A 23,299-nucleotide genomic window follows, 5' to 3' on the forward strand; every position below is an offset into this window, starting at 1 on the left:
AGGAGAATAATAAGTTAGTTATTTGAGTTGATTACATTATAAATTATTTTGATTGTGCTGAATTAATTACTCCTGTTTTGAAGAAAGTGAGGGCAAATGAAGTGCATGAATAAGTTGCAACCAGCTGAGGTGCTGTTCATGAATCAGGCAAAACGCAGTTTACAGAACTGGTCAAATATGTTGAGAAAGTCAACTAATGTATTTACTCACATTCAAATCATCACTGAGTGGCATCTGAACCCAAGGTAGAAATCACCCCTGGCAAAATGTGAATTCTTCTTTCTACAGCACAACTGTTCCTCCCTCCTGGTGCGAGCGGCAATTCCTGTTGTAAACAAAGAACACATAAGTTGTTCTGAAATAATGTTCAATCAACAAATCAGGGCACTAAAAGAACAAAATTACACGGATATTTTATTGTACGGCGTCTGTTGCCGGTGTTTAGCACAGTCTAGCATAAATTAGCCGCTAGCTAGCAGTCTTCACAAGCCCACAAATCAGATTACTTTTCACACACAGTAAAATAGACGCAAATTGAAACTGCACACTTTGATGCTGACATCCCGACACGATTGTGTTGCGACTGATTACTTTTAAACGCAATAGGTGTAGTCAAACAAGCGGCGAGCATTTTAACTAGATCGGCTGCAGCTGAGAAATTAGTCGCAAAAGTGACTCTCCTCTTTATGTTTACATTTGCACACTAAAGTGTTAATTCTCTCACAATTTGCTCAATAAAAAACAGATGTTTTCATGAATTATCATGTGGTATATGTATCTTTAAATTTAATGGTTATTATCTCATATCTCATGGGGTTTTTGTCTCATTCCATCCCTAGCGGCAACTTACTTTTTCCTAGCACTGAATGTGGAGGAGGAACACCTACTGGGATGGCGTACTCTACAGTACTGTACTGTCTTGTCATGTGTAAGAATGCATAGTGAGGCCTAGCCAAGGAATCAGTGAGTGCAGAGGAGGAAAGGGACCCTGGTCTCTCTAAGGGCTGTGATGTTTCCTCTAGTCTACTCTCAGGCATTAATGGTTGAACGGATCGGATTGGACGTGCCTGAAGACGCGACCAGCCACGAGATTTGCTGCCAGCAAATCTCAACAGCCAGCATCTTAAGCTCAAATAAGCACTGCGGTCACTGCCCTGCCAATAATTTGAATAACTCCCAAGTGTAAAGTCTCTCTTTGTTTGGATAGCGACTATCTCACGTCCCTGTGCAGCGTGCCAAGACACAGGCTTGGAAGAGAGCAGAGGAGCGGAAAAAAGATGACTTCCTCTCAGCCCACCTTTGATGATCTCACTCCGAGTCACGAGTCACATTTGCAAAGTGACATTTAATACAGTACACACCTTATTTAAGGAACCAAGAGCTAATTGGTGTTTAGAACCAAATTAGACAGGAATGACAGAAAAGATGATGAGGAATCAACTGCACAGTTTCAGTCTTTAACATGAGCTGTAGCGTGGTACGTCTTACCGCAGCTCAGATGCAATGAGGAAATCTATTTCCTGTCTTTTAACGCAGCATCCCTTTACCCAGTGCCATTTCTTTGTCATTTTAAGTTCCCCGCAACAATATCCATAATTCAAATCCGTTTTCCTGGCCTCCTTGTTGCTCTCATGGGGAAAAGTTACTGGATGGATTCCCCCAAGTTTCGCACGAAAAAGTGTCAGATTCACAGTCGGACAATGAGAACATGATTAGGGGACTTGGCACAGAGATGCCTCAAAGGCTTTACCACAAAAGCCTGTAGAAATTGAGGAGATAAAAGCACAAACTCATTAGCTTACCAGGTTTTCAATCACATCATTTTTTTTTCCATTTGCTGGGTGTCTCAGTCTGCAGGGCTCTTGTGCGACCAGAGAGTTTTTGTGCCACTTCAAAGGATTCGCTGCTCCATCAGAATTTGAGCTGATATATTTGATTAGAATATAGGTGACAAGCTTCTTCTCTATGTGGTGAATTTGACACTTCCATCACCAGCTCATGGTACACCTCTTCCATTTGGGTGCATGAGCACAGAGAGTGCAGCATTGTTATGAATAGACATTTTCTCTTCTCAGCTTGTTTTTTTTTTTGTTTTTTTGCTTTAGCGCTTAACATCCTTCCTTGCAATATTCTTGGAACACTGGAGAGTGTGAAGGTTTTTTTTAATTCATCTAATATAATAAAGCTATAAGGGAGGATATTTCCCAAAAGGCTCACAGTTCAGTCCAGAAACAATAATTGACTTTGTGTCCACAGCACGGAGTGGCAATGGAGATGCAGATGGATCTAAGGATTTTACTCATTTTGAAATCCACTTCAGTGAATGTCTTCACATTTTTAGATACGGCTTGGTATTGAGCATATGATTATTATACAATCACTGGAAACACTTATATATTGCATGATACTGGCAAGATTTCATATTTTGCCCTAACTGGAAAGTATAGCCCATTTATGAGATGCCCAAGCAACCCTAATGTGAATCCAAGTACCGTACTATCCCCAAAATTTGAGCAATCTACAGATTTTTTTAACTGTCATTTTAACAAGCTACAAATGTCAATACAGCCATACAGTACTTGTTTGAAATTCGATATTTCAAAAAAATATAGTCATTTGGCTCAAAATTTGTTTAGTCGAATACGATGGCTGAATGTCCCCTTATCGGACGTGCTCTGAAACAATCAGCGCTCTTAAACCTCAGATCCTAAAATTGCCTCTGACTATAACCAAAATATTTAAATGACCTTGCAGTCCAAAGCAGAGTATTTTATAGAATGGCTGGTCCAACTTTGGGGTGCTCAAGCAAACCTAAGGTGAATCCATGCATCCCAAAACCTAAGGATACAAAAGTATTAAAACCATTTGGTACTTGATTGAAATGTAATACTTAGACAGCAAAATTGGAGTCGTGTCTAAAAGGGGTATAGTCCAATCCATTGAACGAATGAGTCCTTATTTGATGGGCTCTGAAACTATTAGCATTCCCAGAGTTCTGACCCTAGAATGCCGGTGATCGAAACCAAAATGTTAGAATGAAAAAAACGAGTCGTATTTTATACGTTAAGTGGGTTTACAGACCTATGAGGTAGTACATGTGAAATTTCTTTCAGTACAGACGATAATTAAATATAATGTATTGAAGTGTGTGCCCTAATGAAAGCAGTTAAGACTGTAAAAGACATTTCATTATTCATCTCAGTACCTTCAGAAACTGAGCATTATTCTTGATTAAGCAGAATTCTGTGCAGCTCTCTTGTATAAAGGTCTGAAAAGATAATACAGGTGTGCCAAATCAAATGGACAGCGAAAGTAGCTATAAAACACATGCTGCTGCTTCGACTTGTAAACAGTTTTCTTGACTCCCACAAGAAATCCGCAAGCTGCTACGTACAAGCCTTCTGCTGTTGGGGATTCAAACTAAACACAATTTTGACTTCCCACATGCGCATTTTTTCCCGCGTTTTTCTGTCAGACTGTGACTGGAAGCTTGAAGATGCTTGGTGCTGGATTTGCTGTCATGAGTGACTGGATTCAAAAGTGCAGCCATACGCACATACATACAAGTCAGTGTGCCCCACTTTGAATCATCCCCCTGGGTACACCATATGGGTGATGTTGAAAGATATATTGCTGTCATTTGTGATTCTGTCTTTTGGTTGGGGGAAAAAAAATGTGCTGCCCCGTGCAATAATAGAAGAGGTAAGATATGAGCCTATTATCCCATTAAGGTGGCCACGTCAGAATGTGCAGCCTTCATTTTCCGACACCTCATCCTCCTGCACCATTTCCTCTCGAGTTAGAGAAAGGCTCCTCTGCGATGCCGCACTACCATCTGGTGGGGAAGCCATGGGCAGACTCACTCGTGGCAAACGTTCAATGCGCCTTCTCGCCCTCCCTCCTTCCTTCCCTCGCTCTCCCCAGACTGATTTATCTGTCTGTCACTGATGACATTGTATAACTGCTGGGTTTAAATTAGCAGCAGTCTGATAAAACCCTATAAATGAATCAAATCTCCTTGGGCTTAAAGTCTTCTAATTAGCTGACCAAATATATTGGAGTGTAGCAGCAGTTGCAAAAGCACCATTAATATGGCTCCGAGTTGACAGATACCTGAGACGGCCTCTATTTATGATGGAGGGTGTTTGTTTGCTCAGATAAAGGAGACTTGCTTTTAAGTCCGCGGCAGCTGTTTGACTTCTCCAAAAGACAGGACAACACATTATGCAATGCAATTAGGCATCCGCATTAATAGCAAGCAATTGTGCCGGCAAGAAGCCAGATGGGATGGCTTTATATAACTGTTAAAAATTGGCAAATCAAAGAATCATGGTCACTCTTTCCTTGCAGGGTGCAACATGCCCCTCTACCATACAAAAAACATACCTTACCAGGCCCAGAGACGGCTTAACAAATTGCTCCGACATGATTGTAATATTGCTTCCCGTATGTGACATTGCTAATCTGTGTAGCGTGGTTTACATTCTACCCTGTTCATAGGTCAATCATTGGGGAAAGTGCTCTCACACAGATGTATTGAATTAAGCCTGCATGCATAAAGAAGATGGAGAATAGCTGCAAGCACTTTGTGTGTACTATTTGCATAATTCCCTTCATTTGGGTTCATCTTTTTATGATGCCCAAAGGGTATTTTGATCTACAGACTATAGACAAGCATGCGATTAGTATAATAGATACAGTGGATTAGTAAAACAAATATGTTAACAACATATGTTACATAAATTAACACCTATTATCTTCAGTGTGTGTTCTTAGGCGACGTTCAGTGCATCCCAAAGGAAAAAGGCTGACGTGCCAAACAAAACAGAGAGGAATTTCAAAAGATTATTTCATGTATTTTGCATGCTGTATTCACCCTTTAATGTATTGAATATGGTGGCCCGCTCAAGACGTGCATTTCAAGAGGAGGACGACTTCTTGGTGTGTAATTACACCTCCCAGAAAGCTATAGAGAAGACCTGTGTACTGTAAATATTCCAATCTGTGGAACGGTGTGTATTTGTGGGCATGTACATTAATTCCAATCGATGCATGGGTGTCTTGGGTATACAAAGTATACGTAGCGTGGTTAGTGTGTGAGGTGAATAGTAATGGCCTCTGCTGAAGATACAGTCTCTGCTGCCATCTATTGGCAGTGAATCTTGATGCTATAATATATTCTATATTCACGTTTCAAATGCGTAGCGGGTTTGTAAAACACAATGCAAAACGACATTAGAAATCTACCGTGGATTCAAGGTCTCACATGCACGTTGGAATTTCACTCATCTTCACCTCATGGCATGGAAATGACTTGAAGCCCAATTGATGTGAATCAAAGCGGCAGTGCAGCTTTCCAGTCCGTGACAATGTTTTATAACGTCAATTGATTGTAATTATATAATGATGCCGGCGACTGGCTCACCACGCACTGAGTCTGTAAAGGGGAAGCTTCCCGGGGGAGCGTAGGTCGTAAAAGCACCTTAATATATAAAGGCCAATTCACTCTAGTTGGGAGGAAAAAGGCCACCAGCAGAGGCTGTGAAATCAAAATAGGGAAACGAATTGGAGTGCACTCTAACATTTTATTTTACAATTCATGCAGCGCTTGCATTTTCTCATTGAAATACCTACTTTTCAGGGTTACTTGAACACACCACCATGCTACTCTTGAACTCTTTACACCGCAATGTGCCCATTGGCAATTGAACAACTGGACGCCATTCTGCTGTGAAGGTGGGGGGGAGGGGGGGGGGGGGGGGGCATAGTATCTGCCAAAGTTCAATTCTAACGCGCTAATATGATTCCATTCGCCTGCTTTTTGATTTCACGTGTAGCACATTTTTGGATGTGTGTCGTTTTCATCAGAAGTGTTGTGCAAGTTAATGTAGTGTGGTAAAGGAGGTATTTGTGAAATGGACCGCAAAACCTGAAAGTGTCCTCAATGACAGGAGACTTATTAGGAGCATAAGACAAGCTCCTGAGTCAAATAAAGAACCTGCTGAGAAAAGCTCTTATGAGGTGGACTTCATTAAAAGCTATTCATCCATTTTCTACAAAAGCTTTCCTCATGAGGGTAGCAGTTGAACTGGAGCCAATTTATCACCATAAATGATCTCATTGCAATTATCATAGTAAATACTGAAAGTTTTAACATTTGCAAGTCACTTTTAACCCAGAATAACATTTTAGACATTAACAATGGGGATCTTTACAGACATTGATTGGAAAGGAGGAAAAAACGATCAAGTTTGATCATCGGTATGTGTGAAAGTCAATTTAAATGAAATTGTGGTTAAAAATAAATACCATATATACAAAGCACATGACCTTTCAAGGAGAAGTCACCTCAAAAAAGGTCTCTACAATAATGTCCAATAGGTCCCCATTAGTCTAATCATAGCAACCTGAGTAATGTGTACTGTATTTGGAATATGAATTAAACAGTAAAATCTATTGTGTTTTCATCCATCCCAGGGTGTGGCCATTTTCTCACTGGCTGTCACCTGAAAATGACATCATAATTGTTTAGGGTTCGGGTACCAACCATGGCTCACAGGTTTTCTGAATTAGGTCATGTTCACAAGCTGAGTCGGAGTTGGTTACCCTCGTTCTGAACGACTGCAGTCATTTTCAGTGGACAGCAAGATTTATTAAAAAAAAAAGAAAGAAAATGGGTCAATTTTGATTCCTGTTTTATATTCTAAAAAAATAAAAGTGTTCAGAAAGCTGTCTTCAGACTTATGGGACTGCATGCAAAATCTCATTGTGATGACATTTACAACCACTTGATACTTTACAATTAAAATTAAAATAATTATCAATGTGAGGTAAATATGCAGGCAATGGATAGCTTGTTCACGCTTCTTTAAATCAGAGGGATTTTCAATCCAGGTTTAAAACGATGCTATTTTCCAAACCCATGATTAGAAACAATAAAAACTATTTTAAAATCATGTTTTCCAAAATATACTTTTGTAATAATATATTTTGTAATTCTACTCAACTATTTTTTATTTTACTTTAATTTTCCTAGACTCTTTTTGTGTTTCAATGTGTGACGCACATTGATTCTTCCTGTGTATGAACTCTTTAAAAATAATGTTGCCGTGCTTTGGCTTAAATTAAATAAACTATTAGAGTTGTTTCATAGCTTTTATATCGATGTTCTCAACTTATTACCTTCACTGCTCCAAAATCAAGTGATGACTTTGCAGTAGACATAAAATAACGTTATAGTTTCCCCCGAAGACTCAGTAGTGTGAATTAAAGTCTGAGCCAATGCATTTGATAAGTTTCAAAAAGTAAGTCAAAGCAAGGAACAGAACATTCATGCAAAAAGTGGACCATTTTAGCAGCTGTGCCACTAGATATGTAAATGAAATACAGTACACTGTGTTCTTACCTCCTAGTGTGGCATTTGCAAATTTTCCCTGTTCGTTTGTGGAGCCTCTACAGGATGTTTCTGGATTTTTTTTCTATACTGCAAACACTTTCTTTACGAAAACAGATGAGTGATGTGAAAAGATAGAGCCCACTAAAATGAAGGATTGTATGACTCAGACATGATTAATTTGGCACTATTTTAAGGACACAGATTAGCCAATGCTTGATTATGCCAAACACAGCCTTTTTTTCCCATTAGCTTCGCATATCTTGAAAAAAATGTATCAATTTTATATACAACTTATCTTCCTCAGAGTGGCATAGTATTAGTTGGAGTATATTTGAGCTGACTTTGGACAAAATGCTGACTACTGTTCTCCATGTCAGAACACAGACAAAAAACGTTCGACAGTCACTGAGTAGGAACTAAGCCTACGCTGCCTGAGAATATAGATTTCCACCTCTCACCAAACACATTACTTGAAATGGAACAGTTTTTTTTTTTTTTTTTTTGTACAGTATACAATGCCCAATTTTATACTTCGGCAGAACACTATCAAAACCAACGTGTTGCTACTTTACTTAAGCTGTGACTTGACCATTAGAACATTTTTTAATGTGTGCAAAACTGTGTGTTCAGTCTTTGCTAGTTTGTGGGCTGGCACAAGACACAATCAATTCACCACAATTAATGTTAGCTTATTACGTTTAACACTAACTCTTGTTAAATGAGATCATAGGTTAGTAATATATTTTTTATTTGTACATCTTTTTTTTTGTGTGTGTTTGGGGGGCCTAATAGGAATACAAAATATCGACATGATTTATTGATACAAGGAGAAAAAGCAAAACGTTGACCCAAGATGAAGACACAGTTAAAGTTTACATACGTGAAAAAAAAACATTTGTTAAAACGGCTTATTGTGTATGCTGTTGATCTCACATGACTTGCATCATTACAAAATGACCACAAGAGGGCATCTTCGGCTTACAATTGCTATAGATATACATTACACTACTGTACTTCCGTTAAAACGTTACTGAAAAGTCAAATGGTTAAATGGTATTTATATCACCCAGGTAAAAAAATATTAAATTAAAGCAAAATTTAAAAAATATATAAAATATCTAGACCGACGGTCATCCCGTTTTCCGTGACATCCTCGTGCGCTATTCATTTATTTCAGCACCAAGGACAGAGTCTAATCAGGACCAAGGACAGAGCTCGAATAGCCCACAGAATTAATAATAAAACCACCAGATGTCATTGTTTGACGATCTTCAATTTAAGCGCGTGTTATTCTTCACGCCTTGGTTCGGCTGCATTTATCGAATGTAGGCCAACATGGCGGCCGTGCGGTTCTTGTTTGCCGATCGTGGCACACTACAACAATCGAGGTTGGATACGCAAGGAAAGCTTGTCTAGCTGGGATTTCCTAACACCAGAGGGAAGTTTAGGGGAGGATTTCGCGATCACACCGACGACTGCGTCACTATATGCACGTCAGAGGTGCAAGGGGTGGGGGTTGTATCGACTTGTTAAAAAAAAATCATCTTGTAACGTGCATCCCCACAGGATTAGCACAAACCCCCAGTCGCGTGTATTACATTCTCCTAATGGTCATTAAACGCATCAATATGAAGGTCACATAGTCGTTAACACTACTGAACTCTTACTATGATTAAGTACACGCAAAGTAAAGAATATTTTTACCTCTTTAGTAGGCAAACACAGTAGGCCATTACATTAACAAACAACTTCCCACTAGTCTTCACAACTAATACTAAATCACAGAAAAAATGGCGCATATCGTTGTGCATGTCTATGTAATATTTATGTTGTTATTTTGCAAGGAAAAAGTGCAGTCATCATATTAAGGAAATGATTCATCGACTTGAACACACGGAATGGTGCAACCTCATGCATGAATAGATCTTGCCCAATGCAGATTGTGCGAAGGCTAGATGGTGACAATGAATAGGTACTGTGGATTAAAATGGTGTCAGATAATTATAATAAAGCCCCATGGAGCGAATGGGATTGCATTTCAAGCACTGTATGTTTCGATGTAGAAATCATCGAGCACATTTAACATTTGAACTGGATTTCCTTGCATTAACATTGGAATCGTTTTACTCATACAACTAAAGATTATGTATGTATCCACTTCTTTTAATACAGGCATATCCAACGATCACTTTTACTTGATTTGTTGATTTGAAAAAAAAAATCATCACGCAGCGTACACTGTATATCGTAATGGTTCCTTTTCAAGCCATTTTGCTCGCCGTAGCAGGTGACATCGAGCCGGGGATGATCGATATAGTGGAGGAGGCTGACGATGGGGGTGGAGGCGTGTAGGGGAAGGGAGGGGAAGGAAGGGGTACGTGACGGTCTCAGCCGCACTGTTGGTGGAGATCATCGTGAGGAAGGCCCACCGTAGTGATCATTTCTAGATATCCCCTGCTCTTAAAAGAAGACAGTTGCACACGATCGACCACCAAGCGGACAAGTCGACGCTATTTGTAAATAGGTAAGAACATCTCTAATATTCATTCATTGGCTCACAAGTGTGATTTCTCTGCGGGTTTAGCGACCGCCACCATTAGAAGACGCCGCAGAATCGGCGTCAACGTAGCGTTGTTGCATTTAAGGTGTTATTCTGTATGTTGCTCTTAAAAGATGACCACCAACTAAACCGTCAATAAATAATTCATTTGCAACATACGCGGATGTACCCGCTTTAAATCCCAATTGCATATTATTTATTTTATTTTTTTATTTTTTGCACAAATTGGATAGCCCCATGTAGGTACTCTCCGTGTACTGTATGTTTTAACACCGTGCGTGTAAAAATGGCAGTGTTCCCATCCCCCAGTAATAAATGCCACCTCCATGAAAATGCTATGCTGTCCCCATTAAAAAAAAAAAAAAAAAAGGCCCGGGTTTGTTCACAGGCAGGCATCTCCCCACTACTGAGCGTAGCATTACACGTAAGCAATAATTAATGACCTCCCTCCACAATTAACCATTTCATTGAAATCTTTTCGCTTTTGAATATTTAATGTATGGGGGAGGATGGTGAAAAGGGCCCTGAATGCATGAGTGAACTCCGTGACTATATTCCCACAAGCCTGTTGGCCGGACTGCAGCTGTCAGGATCCACCACAGGGGGCGTTACGGCTTTCGTTTCTCCAACAGTCTTTATGGGCCCACTGCATGTTATTAATTAATTCGTGGAGTATATTTAACTGTACCAGTGGCCTCTTTATTAGCATGAGACCCTTTTCATGGCCTGTGCATGTCGACTGACGGCACACGTGTTCTCTAATTGCACACAGTTGCTCCGCCAAGATGGACGTGTTGATGAAGGGTTTGTCCAAAGCCAAGGAAGGCGTGGCCGTGGCTGCAGAGAAGACCAAGGAAGGAGTTGCAGTGGCAGCTGAGAAGACTAAAGAAGGAGTTATGTTCGTAGGTAAGATGAATCTGGAATTGGCATTCAGTGTGGGGTTATTGAGATACTGTATGTAATTAATTGGCTTCACTGTTGTCCCACTTGTAAATTGAATCGTCCATTTAGCTTTTAAAAGCAATATGTAATGCATATGTAAAGGATGGCTGCAAGGGCAAAAAACTGTTACTGCCACAGCATGAAGTCAATTATTCATTCAGCCAGACAAATGATCAATGCTCGTGTTTAACGTATGCATAACGATGCACTGTGCCATTAATTATAGAGGCTGTTTTTAACAACCAGCTACTAAATAGCATCGATATCAGTAGTTGTAATTGTAAAATGTAGTGCACTGTGGTAGGCACTTCTCAAAGCTGATGCAATGCTCTAAATATCCTTATGGCGTTTCGCCTCACTTGACAGAGCCACGAGCTGGAAGTGGGGTAGGGGTGGGGCAACACATGCCATGTCTGTGGACTTGATGGCAGGCAAAGCCATTTGGCGAGTGAAATTAATGTACTGTAGGCTATACATACAGTCTGTAAAATGTTCCTGAATAGAAGATTGAGTTATCGACATTGTGAAAAAGTATTGATGGAACTATTTAGTATACTAAAATGGTAATCAAAAAGGAAACGTTTTATGAAAAATAATAAAGATTCTTCAAAGTAGGCACCTTTTACCCAGATTTACAGATCTTGGTATTTTCTCAACCAGGTTCATCATTTGGATAATGCTTTATGACTGAATGACTTTTAGTTCACAGCTCCACATTTTTTAAGAGTTAATTGGTTGAATTTCTTGACGTCCTCCACCGGTAGTTTAATAACGTTTGAATTTGAAGGGGTTTCCAATTTTTTTTTGACAGCTCCTTTTGCCTGCAAGAACATATCACTACAGAGTACACGTCACACTTCCATCCAACACTGTTATTTGTTTTATGTTGTGCAATTTGTAGTTTTCCAATTTTCTATCAGCAGTCGAGTATCTTTCATTGATAGACAAGTATGACAAGGGAAATTGGTACACAATGAAATATAATGTTTATTTTTCAATGTATTATACAGATAGATAGATAGATAGATAGATAGATAGATAGATAGATAGATAGATAGATAGATAGATAGATAGATAGATAGATAGATAGATAGATAGATAGATAGATAGATGGATGGCATCATTGATTGCTCTACAAATTGCAGCTGATCATAAAATGCCAAAATTAATCAAATCATGATTAAGTCAATCATAAAATCTACCCAAATGCTTCAAGGCCCAAAATGGAAACCCCTGGTCGTTGTCACCACTAATATGAACACGCTGTGTTCCATATAGGTGCAATCACACATAACGCGGGAACAAAAGTTGTCGGATGTATCCGCAAAGAGCTCTTAGCTCAAATCCAATTACTGTGTGCCTGTCACTCATGATGGTAGTCAAACTGCATTCCGGCTCCCTTTCACATCCTCCACATTTGTGGATGCTTGTTGCAATGTACAGTACAAAATGGAACACAGTTCATACTCTAGTGCAGGGGTCACCAATTTTGTTAAACCGAGTGCTACTTCTTTGGTACTAAGTAATACAAAGGGCTAGCAGTTTATGTGAAGACCCTGACCATGTTATTGATTTCTCACAATAATTGAGAAAGAGCTGTAGTAAATACATGAATCAAGTGTAATATGTAATGTATATGCATAATTGTTAGTAACATTGAGAAAGAGAGAACATCACAATGTTCTATCAATTGTAAACTATTTGCAGAACAGGGCTGCAGACTACTCATGTGATACTCGGGGGCTACCCAGTTCCTGCGGGTACCGCGTTGGTGACCCCTGCTCGTGTGTCTATTCTTTTGCAGACCTATTGTTGGGGCCACTGCACAACTAATTCCCAAACAATCTTCATCTATCTAGGACAATGATGTATAGTGACAGCCAGAAGTTAAAGTACAATTGCTAACAAAATACATCATGGCCAGCTGACTAGCGAGATAGAATTTGGTGGGTGGTTTGGTTGGTGGATGGATGAATGCATGGATGGATGATGTATTCAAACAGTGAAAGCTCTGAAAAAATGCAGTACCTGTTACTAATCCACTTGAAATGTACCCTAATGTGTTACTGTTATCATAATTGTTGATCATCAAAAGAACCTAAAGATTTTGTTCACTGAGAAAATAACTGTGGCACTGCTCCTCTTGTTTGATTTGGGGTTTGTATTTCAGATAGACCACATCTTAAAAAAAAAACTTCTCTCGCAATAGCCATCAGTTGTGGAACTGGAGTAGTAATTCTTCCAGTGCACTGCAATAGTGTGTTGTTTTCACATGGATGCATTTCCTCGATTTAGGTTTGCTCCAAGGCTGCCGTTTGTAGAAAGCTTCATCATTTGGCTTCTCCTCCAGTGGCTTTTAACTGTCCCCAGGGACCAATAATGCATGTGGATGCTACCAGGTTCCAGAGCCTCGCGAGAGCAGATTCAGGACCACAAAGCACATACTGTAGTAGATTGGCCAAATAACTCAGTGGCGTAAAGTGCAAATGGCTGAGAGCTGCCAAAAGGTCAAACAATTGAACAATGTTGTGGTTGTATTTTAAAGCACTAAAGTTGATGAAGTCTCTTTAATAGATTGCTCCCTGGTTCCATCACATCCGTGGCCAGTTTGGAGACATGAGCTATGTGGGAGTCTTTAAATATCTTTGAAACTAATCATTACATGGCCCAGTACTTTCACACAGAGCTCATAATTACATGAGTAGAACAATCCTAAATTGCTGCCACTAGTTGTAACAAGATTTTTAATGCCCTACAGTGTCAAGTTAGCAAATGGGCATTGTTCTAAATGCCAAGTGACAGTTTCTTGCTTCACTCTTACCTCACGTTTAGAAATACAACCCTGTCATAATATGAGCAGAAATATGTACAAGGAGAAGCGGATGTTTGGTATTTGGATGTAAACAAACAGAATCCTATACCCCCCATGCCCATAACAAGGTGCTCTAAAGTAGCTTCTCCATTCTAGCAATCACGTCTGACTTTTTGCCTTCTTTTTTCTTCCCTCTCGCGAACAACAACAAGGTGCGCTAAAGCGTCCACCACACCAGCACGAAGCCCCGGTCCAAAAGCAGACCAGATAAAATATCATCACATATAAAATAGTCATTTTTATAGTCAGCCAACCCCTTTTATATCTTAAAATTTGTCATTCTGAGATGACCTGGTATAAGACAGAAAGACCTTTCACTCAAATTATAAGTATGAAAATCATTAGTGGTCTTAGTACTTGGTATGTGTATTGTGACTACTTAAAACTTGAGGACTTGCTCTGGCATCGGTCTGGAAAAAATTGGTATCAAACATCCCTATTTTGAACCTGCTATTACTGTGGTTTAACATACTCTTAGATGGCTATCAAATGCCCTGCCAATTTTTTTCTTTAAAGTACAGGTGAAATAACAAAGTGATACATAGTGACGACAAAACAAAGAGAACAAAGAGAACTTTAAAGTCAATTTAAAAGCAAGTATTAAATTAAATTTCTATCTTTTTGTATTTCTTCTAGGTAACAAGGCCAAAGATAGTGTTGGCACAGGTGAGTTGATTATTTCAGTTGCCATAATTTGATTCAATCTTCCAACACTGTTCTAAGGTTTTGATGTGTGTACAAGGAATCTTTATCATGTGCCCTTTCAAAAATATTCCTTTTTGAATATTTACCGGTAAATCATTTATGTGTGTGTGTGTGTGCGTGCAGTGGCCGAGAAGACCACTGGAGCGATGGAGAACATTGCTGCCGCTACTGGCCTTCTGAAGAAAGATGAATTTCCCTCTGACATGAACGTATGTACTTTATGCCACAGACAGGCCACACTCTAAGACAGTGGTTCTCAACATGTTTTTTCCAATGATTTCCCTCTGTAAAATATTTCAACCTAAACATTGCAAAGCATTTTTGAATGGGAAAAAACGACAATGCCTGATTTATTAAATTTAAAACTATGTTCATAGTAGGATCTCTCAGCCTAATTTATACAGAAATTCTAGAAGACAGATCATGTTACGTCATCTATTTTAGTGTTAGCTCTTCTGCTGGAAAGTTGCATCACTAATGACAATGTGCATCAGTATAAAAACTATTAAAAAAAAAAAAAAGGCATCCAACAACTCACAGTTTAGTAATAAAGTGATTCTGGATGTTTCAGTGAATGTGTTCTCAATTTGAAAAGAAGCATGTTATTTTACTGTCAATGGCATTAAACATAGTCATTTAAATTTAAGTAAATCTATGAAATCTAACTGCAATTTCTATATTGCAATATAAATCTGAATTGATTTTTTTTTGGTTGTTTTCTTATCGTATTTTACTCTTTAAACCAAACATCTAACACGACTAATCCAGATACAGGTAGTATTGTAGTGTAGCTTTTCCCTGGTAGTTGTTAAGTACATTGTTTGGTTAAGTATCTGTATAACATCATAAAGGGGCCTTTTAAAACTCATTCACTGCCAGTGACAGCTATAAACGTCAAAGATCCATTTTTACTAGGCTGGCAGCGAATAAGCTGTCAAAAATCAAGTTTAACTGGGCTGGCAAACGATTGAATGTTTTTTACTGTAACTCATGTGCCGACATGACACCTGTTAGGATGACATGTGTACCATAGTGTCAAGAAAAAACGCTGTATGGTCCATAACACAATTCAGGGCAAAAACTGAGCGTTTCATCATTTTTAATGAGCTAAAGAGTTGATCGTTGAGAAGATGTGATGTATGCTGAGCAGCACGGTGGAGGAGTGGAGCACATCCGCCTCACAGTTCTGTGATACCCAGTTCACTTCCAGCTCTGACCTTCCTGTGTGGAGTTTGCATGTTCTCCCCATGCCCGTGTCGGTTTTCTTCAGGTAATACTCCCGCAATCCCCCTAAAATGTATGATGGGTGTATTGGACACTCCAAATTGTCCATAGGTGTGTTTGTGAGTATGAATCTGACCCACACCAGAAATCTATTCATGTTCATAATCATGCAGTTCAACCTAAATGACCTCTTCATGCACGAGTGCTGTCACATGTTGACATATTGTCGAGCTCTGGCGGGCTGTGAGTGAAACCGAGTTACTCGACCTTTTCTAAGCCTTCATCCTCACAGTCGGAGTCTCTGCACTGCCTGGCTAAGTTAGTAAACCTTACTGGCTTATAGTGGTCAGAGGGAAACACCGCTGCTCATTTTTATAACCTCACAAAAGTTTGCTTAACAAAATTTGCTCAAATCGTTCATGCCTGCACATGCACAAAACATCCCATGGTTATTCCAATGCTGTGAAACTAAAGTAAAGTCCTCCGTTAAATGTATATTGCTAAAGGCCTGCACTATACACAAGGGTGTTTCCAAATAATTTTTCCTACCTCAAAAATGTGATAACCCTCAATATGATGCAGTCCAGTTCTGCACTGCAACCAGTAGCAATAATAAACACTTTTACATGACTGCCTCTCTAGCAGGTAGTTTTTCACTTTTCTCATATATTAGAGGTCAACAGAATCTGCTAATAGGTTGGTGTTCAAAGAGAGTTGTTTATGTTTACTTTTACTCCAGGAGACTCTGCAGTGTCTTCCCTCTCAGAAAGATTGAGCACAAAGGATTAAAGCCTGTACTCCAACCTAATTGACTTGATTAGTAGAGGTTTAAAAATAAAAGTGGTGACCCACTAGTGTTGTATTCAGGTCTCATTGTCGCACAGACAATGCATTGTTCATATCCTATTGTGTCAGTGTGAGGCCATTTAAGTGAATACTATGAAAAATAGTAATTTTTCTGATTTGTGAAAGGGAAAGTCAACCAAAACCTCTCTTTACATTAATATGTTCTATGGACTCCCACTAGTCTAAATACGGCATTCTGATTGATATTGCTGTGTGAATATGGAATATGAATTGCAGTGCAGCAAAATGCACTTGTTTTTATCAATCTCAGAGGTGGCCATTTTGTCACTTGCTATTGCCAGAAAAATGAGATCACAGTAGCTCTGGGCTCAGGTAACAAAGAATCACACTTCACCTGTTTCCTGTGTTTGCTCATGTGATGTTTGTTTGCAAACTGAGCCATGGTTGGTTTTTACCTGAACTCTGAGCAACTCTGATTTAATTTTCAGTCAACAGCAAAAATCAAAATGGCTGCCCACTTGGAAATTAATAACTAAGTAATAAATCTTAATCTGACAGCTATATCTTATATAATAATATAATCTTAATAAATAATTAAGATTTTGCAACATATTACCTGTTTTACAGTAATGTATCAGATTATCTTCAATAACCTGGCAATGAATGTTTGAAAGATGATTTTGTTCCGCAAAACATTAGTCACACTTGAATTTAAAAAGCAGAGATCTATACTCTATATTAGGGACATTGCGCCAAAACCTCATAGGTCATATATAGATGAATTTCACATTTTGTTAAAAAAATCTGTGTTTTTTGTCAGTCCACGTGTGGATGTAATTTTTACAAATTATTGACCAATTTGAAGTGTTGAAAATGACTTGCTCTCTTTCTTTTATTATTGGCAACAATAGGCCGTAATCTATTTATTTATTTGGTTAAGTTGGTGTGGGGGTCACAATTAATTAGTTTACATAACATACAGTAGTTCTTGATTATGCTGGTGTACTTTGTTTATGTCCACATGAGTGTATTCGGCACTGCATGTTTTCAGCCTTTGTGCTCTTTTTCTCTCTGTGCAATGCAGCCTGAGGAGTATGGGCAGGAGGCCACGGAGGGCCAGTCAGAGGGAATGATGGAGCCAGAAGGGGAGACATATGATGACAACCAGCAGGTGAACAGCTTTCACCACATATTCACACTATATCAGTCCCATGTATTTTTGTATGCTTACATGCTTTTTGAAACACTTTATGATCAGATGTTGGTCCATTAACTGCCAGTAGATGAGAAGCCCGTCAGTGTTCATGGGCTCCATATGCACATTATCCCACACTACTCTCTTATTTTCCGTAGTCAACCTGGTAGATCATGTCCATTCAGAGGCAAGAGGCAATACATTTTTTTAAGATGATGTGCACATTCACACAAACATATTTATGCATGTTTGGTTATGCAGCGCACTTGCTTAAGAAGCAAAGTTATAGCTTCATGAAACAAAAAAATACATATAAATGTTATCTTGCCCAACATACTCATTATACAAACAGAAAAAAAATTATAGTAAGTTACTTAAATTAATAGTTTTTTTGTTGTTGTTTGTTTTGTTTTTTGCTTTACTTCTGCGCACTTTCTCATAGTCCAATTCACTGACTATCAGTGGCGGTCCGTGCATTTCACACTTAGGCCTTCAGCGTTTCAATTCGAATAAATGCCCCTCAGAAGCACACGTACGCATTACTGGGCTACATACGCTATTTTCTGGAGCATTTAAACATCAACAAACCCGCATCAGAAATTAAAACTTATCATTATAAGTGGTACTGCCAAAACTTAAAATAATTAATAATAATTTAACATTATTTGTCCATAAAGTTTTATGACGTCCACCAAGAGCAGGCAACCATCTTGCTGATTGCCAGAATCATATTCAAGGGGCACAATGACATGACTTGCTCTCAATTATTCACAAGCCTAAATGCCACAGTTTACTTTGGTATTGATTACATTATGAGTGTGTTGGACAACTTTGATATATTTGATTGTATGCTGATTAACACTACATTCATCAAATATTTCACTTTTATTAAAAATTCATCCATATCATACCAGAACATTGAACTGCTTCAGTGTAATGCAACCATTTGTAAATGGCAGTGATTAACTGTACCACAGTCAGCCCAAATGTGGAGTTGGCCACTGCCACCACTGGCCCCCACAAACATCCGGCCCTGCTGCACTCATTTATTTCTGCACGACTGAACATGCAGCTTGAGTTACGCTGTCTGAGTTGATTGTTGATTACAATCATACTGAGAGGTGTTTATGTTTTAGTTACCTCACTTAGCTGCACAAGAGGGATCAAATATTTCAAACACTCCCGAGTATGACTCAGTCACTGCAAATAAATGCACTCACAGTCTTGTTACACTGCCAATGTTAAACTGTCAATACTAAGTGCAAGTGTGACACAAATAGTTTAGTTTGGGAAATGATCAACTCAGCATATCCTGAACATGCTTCTATGAAAGCATCCTTAAAGGCATTTAAGCTCGTGTTGTAATGTTTTATTTTTAATTGTATTGATTTAAATAGCCGGAGAAAATATTTCTATTTTTATATTCCAGAGGATTCAAATGTTAAACAGTACTTTGTTTTCCTCTGATTTTGTTAGTTCCTTTCCTTTTTAGAATCTTTATTTCGTTGAATAGAAGTATCCCCAGGGATCCCATTTCGCTCACAATGTGGCTTCAGTTAGTGAAATGAGCAATAATTGCATTTTTCAAAATTCACATTTCTGCCTTGCAGCGGCACATCCCATCTCTGTTCCTTTATTGCTCCTTACGCGGGTCCTTCCCTTCCCCCATCCCAGCAATGCACACGCTCTTGGTCTAAATGGGTGGGGCGATGACGTCCACAATTTTAGTGCATTGTGGGTAATGTCAGCTTCTCCCTGCATTGACGTAAATGTGGATTGTGATTTGGGGAAAATTACATTAAACATCTTAACTGATGTAGCCCCAACGCCACTGTTTATATTAATGAAAGCTTCAAATGACCAAAGAAGTACTCTAAATTTGAATCGCCTGTGTAGTGAAGGTTGTCATAATGTGAGGAGGCGTGAGCAGTTAGAAAGATGCTGGGGCGAAGAGCTCACGACTCGTCCTTGAAGCGCTTGTACAACCTGGTGCTGCCCTCTACAGGCTGTTCTGGAACAGTGAAAAACAATCTAAATTATGTACTGACGTCATTATTCATAACTAACGATTCATTGCACGTCGTGTTTGTTCACCCACAGGAGAGCCAAGACTATGAGCCAGAAGCATAAAAGCGTCAGTGCGAGCCACCATTCAACCAGCAGCACAATAATATTTATAATAATAAAGGACAAATACTATTCCAATTATTCTCCTGTTTCCAAAAAAAACCCTCCAAAAAGACAAGAATTCCCACTGAAAAATGTTCTTCCTTCAAGACAAATCTTTTATGATTATATATTGTAAATGTTATTCATGTAATGTGTTGGGTGTCTGTATTTATTGAGCTGTAGGATCGTCCTTCACTGTCTCATTTCCTTGATTCCCTCCCAATGAAATGAGACCAGAAGCAGGGCTTGTGAATGTGTACTTTGTGTGTATATGCATTTAGAAATGTGTAATCGATGTTCATCAACTTCCAATGGACATTGGGAGCAGAAAAAAGTTTAGGTCAAAGTTGCAAGCAGATATTAATACGATATCCTCTCTTAAGTGTCGACAATGCCTGTTTGTGGGGTTCTCTTTTTTTTGCGTTTCCTTTCGGAACTTTTTTGAATGTTTTTAAAGTAAGAGGTTTCTTTTTGTTTGTTTTCTTTTTTACTTTGTATCTTTCTAGTTGCTCGTGAAATCATTCCAGTAAATTATATGTTGGACATGAACGGTATACATGTTTGTGTGTGGGCGTGTTTGTGTGTACTGATGATTTTAACAACTTAAAGTCAATATATTATGTCTTGAAATCATAATGGTTGTCATATCAAAAATGTGCTTTAAATTGCAGGACTTGTCAATAAAAAGGTTTATGTGTTAAGCCAGACATGCAAATCCTCTGTAAATAAAAAGAGAAAAAAAAAAAACAGTCTTGATAGCCTGTTTCATTACTCACGTAACCAGTTTTGTTACTGAACCAGGGTTGTCTTTTTTTTAAAACTTTTCTATCATACGGGTCAGGATGTGCAGAATTTGCTGCGATCGCTCCTGGCACAGCTGCCAGGATGCCAGTCCGACTGGACCTCTTTGAGGTGCTCTTTGTCCGGGCTAATCCGCCTGGAACGTGCAAGCTCACCAATGTCTGGCTCAAACCGAGGGTATTAAACAACGGCTCGGGCTATGGTCTGCTCAGACCCATGAAGTGAACCCCGCGGGGAGCTAGAGTGGAGCCATGGCCTCGTTGAAGAAGTCATTTGAAGGCCTAAAAGGCAGCAGCCACTCTGCAGTCAAAGGCGTCACGGAAACAGCTGGTAAATACGCTTACACTGTGATGACACTTGCGTGTTTTAAAAAAATACACAAAACACACTAAGCAATATTTTGTGTTATCAGTGCAGGCAGCTCAGGATGCTGTGCAGCAGGTGGCAGACTCATCCAAAGAAACAGTCAATGCAGGTACTGTGTACACTTCAATATTTTTTTTCTTCACTGTACACACATCATTGGAATATGCCTTGCGCGTTTAGAAGCCAAGCAAGAGCAATCTATAGTGAGATGCCCGTAATTGAGAACCAATAATGTGTGTGTGTGTGTGTTTTTTTTTTGTTTTCTTAACAAATTTGGGTGAAAAAATAGAAGAAATAAATCTGTGAAAATTGGTTGCAACCATAGTGTAGTGTTGAAGTGAAATAGTGCATGTGCATAAAGTTGAATATCATGGATAAAAAATACAATTTATTTCAGTGGTTCAAATCACGGTGCCTGACTTAGCATGTCGGCCTCACGTGTGAGGTGGTGCCACACTGACTTCTTGTGTGGAGTTTGAATGCTTTCCCGATGCCTGTGTGGGTTTTCTCCAGGTATTCACGTTTCCTTCCTACATTCCGAAAACATGCATAGTGGGTATATTCGATGTGATTGTGAGTGCAAATGGTTGTTTGCCTCTGTGTTCCCTACAGTTGGTTGGCAGTTCAAGGTGTACCACATACCTACTGTCCAAAGATGTCTGGAATAGGCTCAAGCACACTTGTTTATCCTTGTGAGGATAAACAGTTTAGAAATTGGATGGATGGGTTCAGTTCAAGAAGTAAAACTCAAACTGTACTATACTCAAAGTATATTCAGTATGCAAACAGATAACTATTTATTTTTCTAATGTCATGATTCATTTACAGCTAATCAAAACCCCAAATCAGTATTTCAAAAACAAAAAAAAGAAGTATGAATATGAATGTATGTATGTATGTATTCATTTATGAATTAATTCATTTAAACACAAAATCAGTCGAAATTAGTCTTCTGAAAAGTATTGTGTATATGTCTATAGAACTTAATTTTGAAATGTATCTATTTTAGTTTCACAAATTATAATGTAATAGTATCTTTGTTAGGTTGAGTACTTTGGTTAATACACTTAGCAATGTGAGGACAACTTATGAGAAACAGTCTTTAGTAGACAATTGTGAAGCTCTATTGAACCACAAGTACTTGGACTCAAAAAGTCTCATGAAACTAGAAGAAAGTGTTATCCCCCAAAATATCCCCAAGTGAATCTTTTTCAGAAATCGGTCACACAAATGTTTAACACTGACCCCATTTTGATTGTAAATCGAAGACCTGTCATGTTTGGAAATGAATGGTTTTGGCGCTGTTTTTGAGTTGGAAGACACTGATCCAGTGTGGATTATATTTTTACTACCTAGCAAAGTGATAACATGTTGATCTTATCTAAAATGCTTCATATTTTTCTCCAAATGGACGCAGTTGCTCAAGAGGCCAGCAAACAGAGCCAAGCAGCCATCGGCAAAGCAGCTGGCAAGGCCACAGACGCCATCAAGGAGTTAGGAGAGAAAGGGGAAACCAAATGATTCCTTGATTCATCTTGCTAAATCTGAAGTCAACTCATCATTATCATCATCAACAGATCTTAGACAAGTTAACATTCCAAAAAATGCCCTACGTTTACTTGATTCTACCGTTTTTCTAACCATTATATATTTTGTAATTGTGACTTTTGGGGAATAAAAACAGAAGCATTTCTCTTTTCTATGAGTCGAAATAACAATGTGGCTAGTCTTCATTATTGATAAACCATTACAAGCAACACTTGCTAATAAGATGCCCTTTGACAGGCTCATGAGACTGTGTTGGTTTACCTTGGACCTCTGCAACACACCTCCTTCCATCACACTGTGTGGTTACTAGGCAACAGAACTCCGCGGGGGCCAGGGATTGGTGGAGGCCTTTGAATTAGTGGTGAAAATACTTCAGTCAGCACACCGTGTTCTAGCCAAGCTGCGACTTACTATTCCTGTCCATCAGGAAATGTAAGACCTGCAAATTAGGGAAACGTAAACATAAACCTGGACATTCAATGAGCACATTTAGCATGGCTTTGAAAGTCTTAAATAGGAGTGCATGGTTGCCGTATAAAAGACATAGTGGTGTGCAAGTGTGTGTGGGTGGCTTCCTTCAGCCTCCTTCAGGCTCTAACCTCCTTTTGTGTGCAGCAAATTCACCAAGCTTTAACTAGACCGTGCTTTGAATGTTTGTTACAACAACAATATCACATTATCGGAAAAAAAAGCAGTTTGTCATCTTATCACACT

At 38.9% G+C, this 23,299-nt stretch overlaps 2 protein-coding genes and 1 long non-coding RNA gene across 3 annotated transcripts in view; 2 read left to right on the forward strand and 1 right to left on the reverse strand.

The window, feature by feature from the left end:
* Positions 1–205: 205 nt before the first annotated feature.
* The window catches only part of LOC148413811 (uncharacterized), a 28,051-nt gene continuing 4,957 nt past the window's right edge, over positions 206–23,299 (reverse strand). The window contains exons 3-4 of the long non-coding RNA XR_015867565.1: positions 22,847–23,024; positions 206–325 (exon numbers count right to left, since the gene is read on the reverse strand). This is a non-coding gene — a long non-coding RNA (uncharacterized LOC148413811). The remainder of the gene's footprint in view (positions 326–22,846; positions 23,025–23,299) is intronic.
* sncb (synuclein, beta) lies at positions 9,751–20,619 on the forward strand. Its single transcript, XM_088430900.1, has 6 exons — positions 9,751–9,920; positions 10,729–10,862; positions 14,407–14,436; positions 14,599–14,684; positions 17,591–17,677; positions 19,802–20,619. The coding sequence occupies exons 2-6, from the start codon at positions 10,742–10,744 to the stop codon at positions 19,829–19,831; spliced, it is 354 nt and encodes a 117-aa protein (XP_088287026.1). The 5' UTR covers positions 9,751–9,920; positions 10,729–10,741; the 3' UTR covers positions 19,832–20,619.
* On the forward strand, positions 20,844–22,755 carry adirf (adipogenesis regulatory factor). The gene is made up of 3 exons (XM_088430901.1): positions 20,844–21,001; positions 21,084–21,146; positions 22,455–22,755. Exons 1-3 carry the CDS (start codon positions 20,923–20,925, stop codon positions 22,556–22,558), a joined length of 246 nt encoding a protein of 81 aa, XP_088287027.1. The 5' UTR covers positions 20,844–20,922; the 3' UTR covers positions 22,559–22,755.

The sequence above is a fragment of the Hippichthys cyanospilos genome, chromosome 13 (assembly GCF_059441005.1).
Source record: "Hippichthys cyanospilos isolate Australia breed blue-spotted pipefish chromosome 13, RoL_Hcya_1.0, whole genome shotgun sequence".
In the NCBI taxonomy this organism is placed as follows: Eukaryota; Metazoa; Chordata; class Actinopteri; order Syngnathiformes; family Syngnathidae; genus Hippichthys; species Hippichthys cyanospilos.

What these genes read in the sequence shown, in the direction of transcription:
- sncb (XM_088430900.1), top strand. Translation starts at nt 10,742, where the DNA reads ATGGACGTGTTGATGAAGGGTTTGTCCAAAGCCAAGGAAGGCGTGGCC. An exon ending in AATTTCCCTCTGACATGAAC is followed by an intron (nt 14,685 to 17,590) that starts GTATGTACTTTA and finishes TGTGCAATGCAG; the next exon opens with CCTGAGGAGTATGGGCAGGA. An exon ending in CATATGATGACAACCAGCAG is followed by an intron (nt 17,678 to 19,801) that starts GTGAACAGCTTT and finishes GTTCACCCACAG; the next exon opens with GAGAGCCAAGACTATGAGCC.
- adirf (XM_088430901.1), top strand. Translation starts at nt 20,923, where the DNA reads ATGGCCTCGTTGAAGAAGTCATTTGAAGGCCTAAAAGGCAGCAGCCAC. An exon ending in AGGCGTCACGGAAACAGCTG is followed by an intron (nt 21,002 to 21,083) that starts GTAAATACGCTT and finishes TTGTGTTATCAG; the next exon opens with TGCAGGCAGCTCAGGATGCT. An exon ending in CAAAGAAACAGTCAATGCAG is followed by an intron (nt 21,147 to 22,454) that starts GTACTGTGTACA and finishes AAATGGACGCAG; the next exon opens with TTGCTCAAGAGGCCAGCAAA.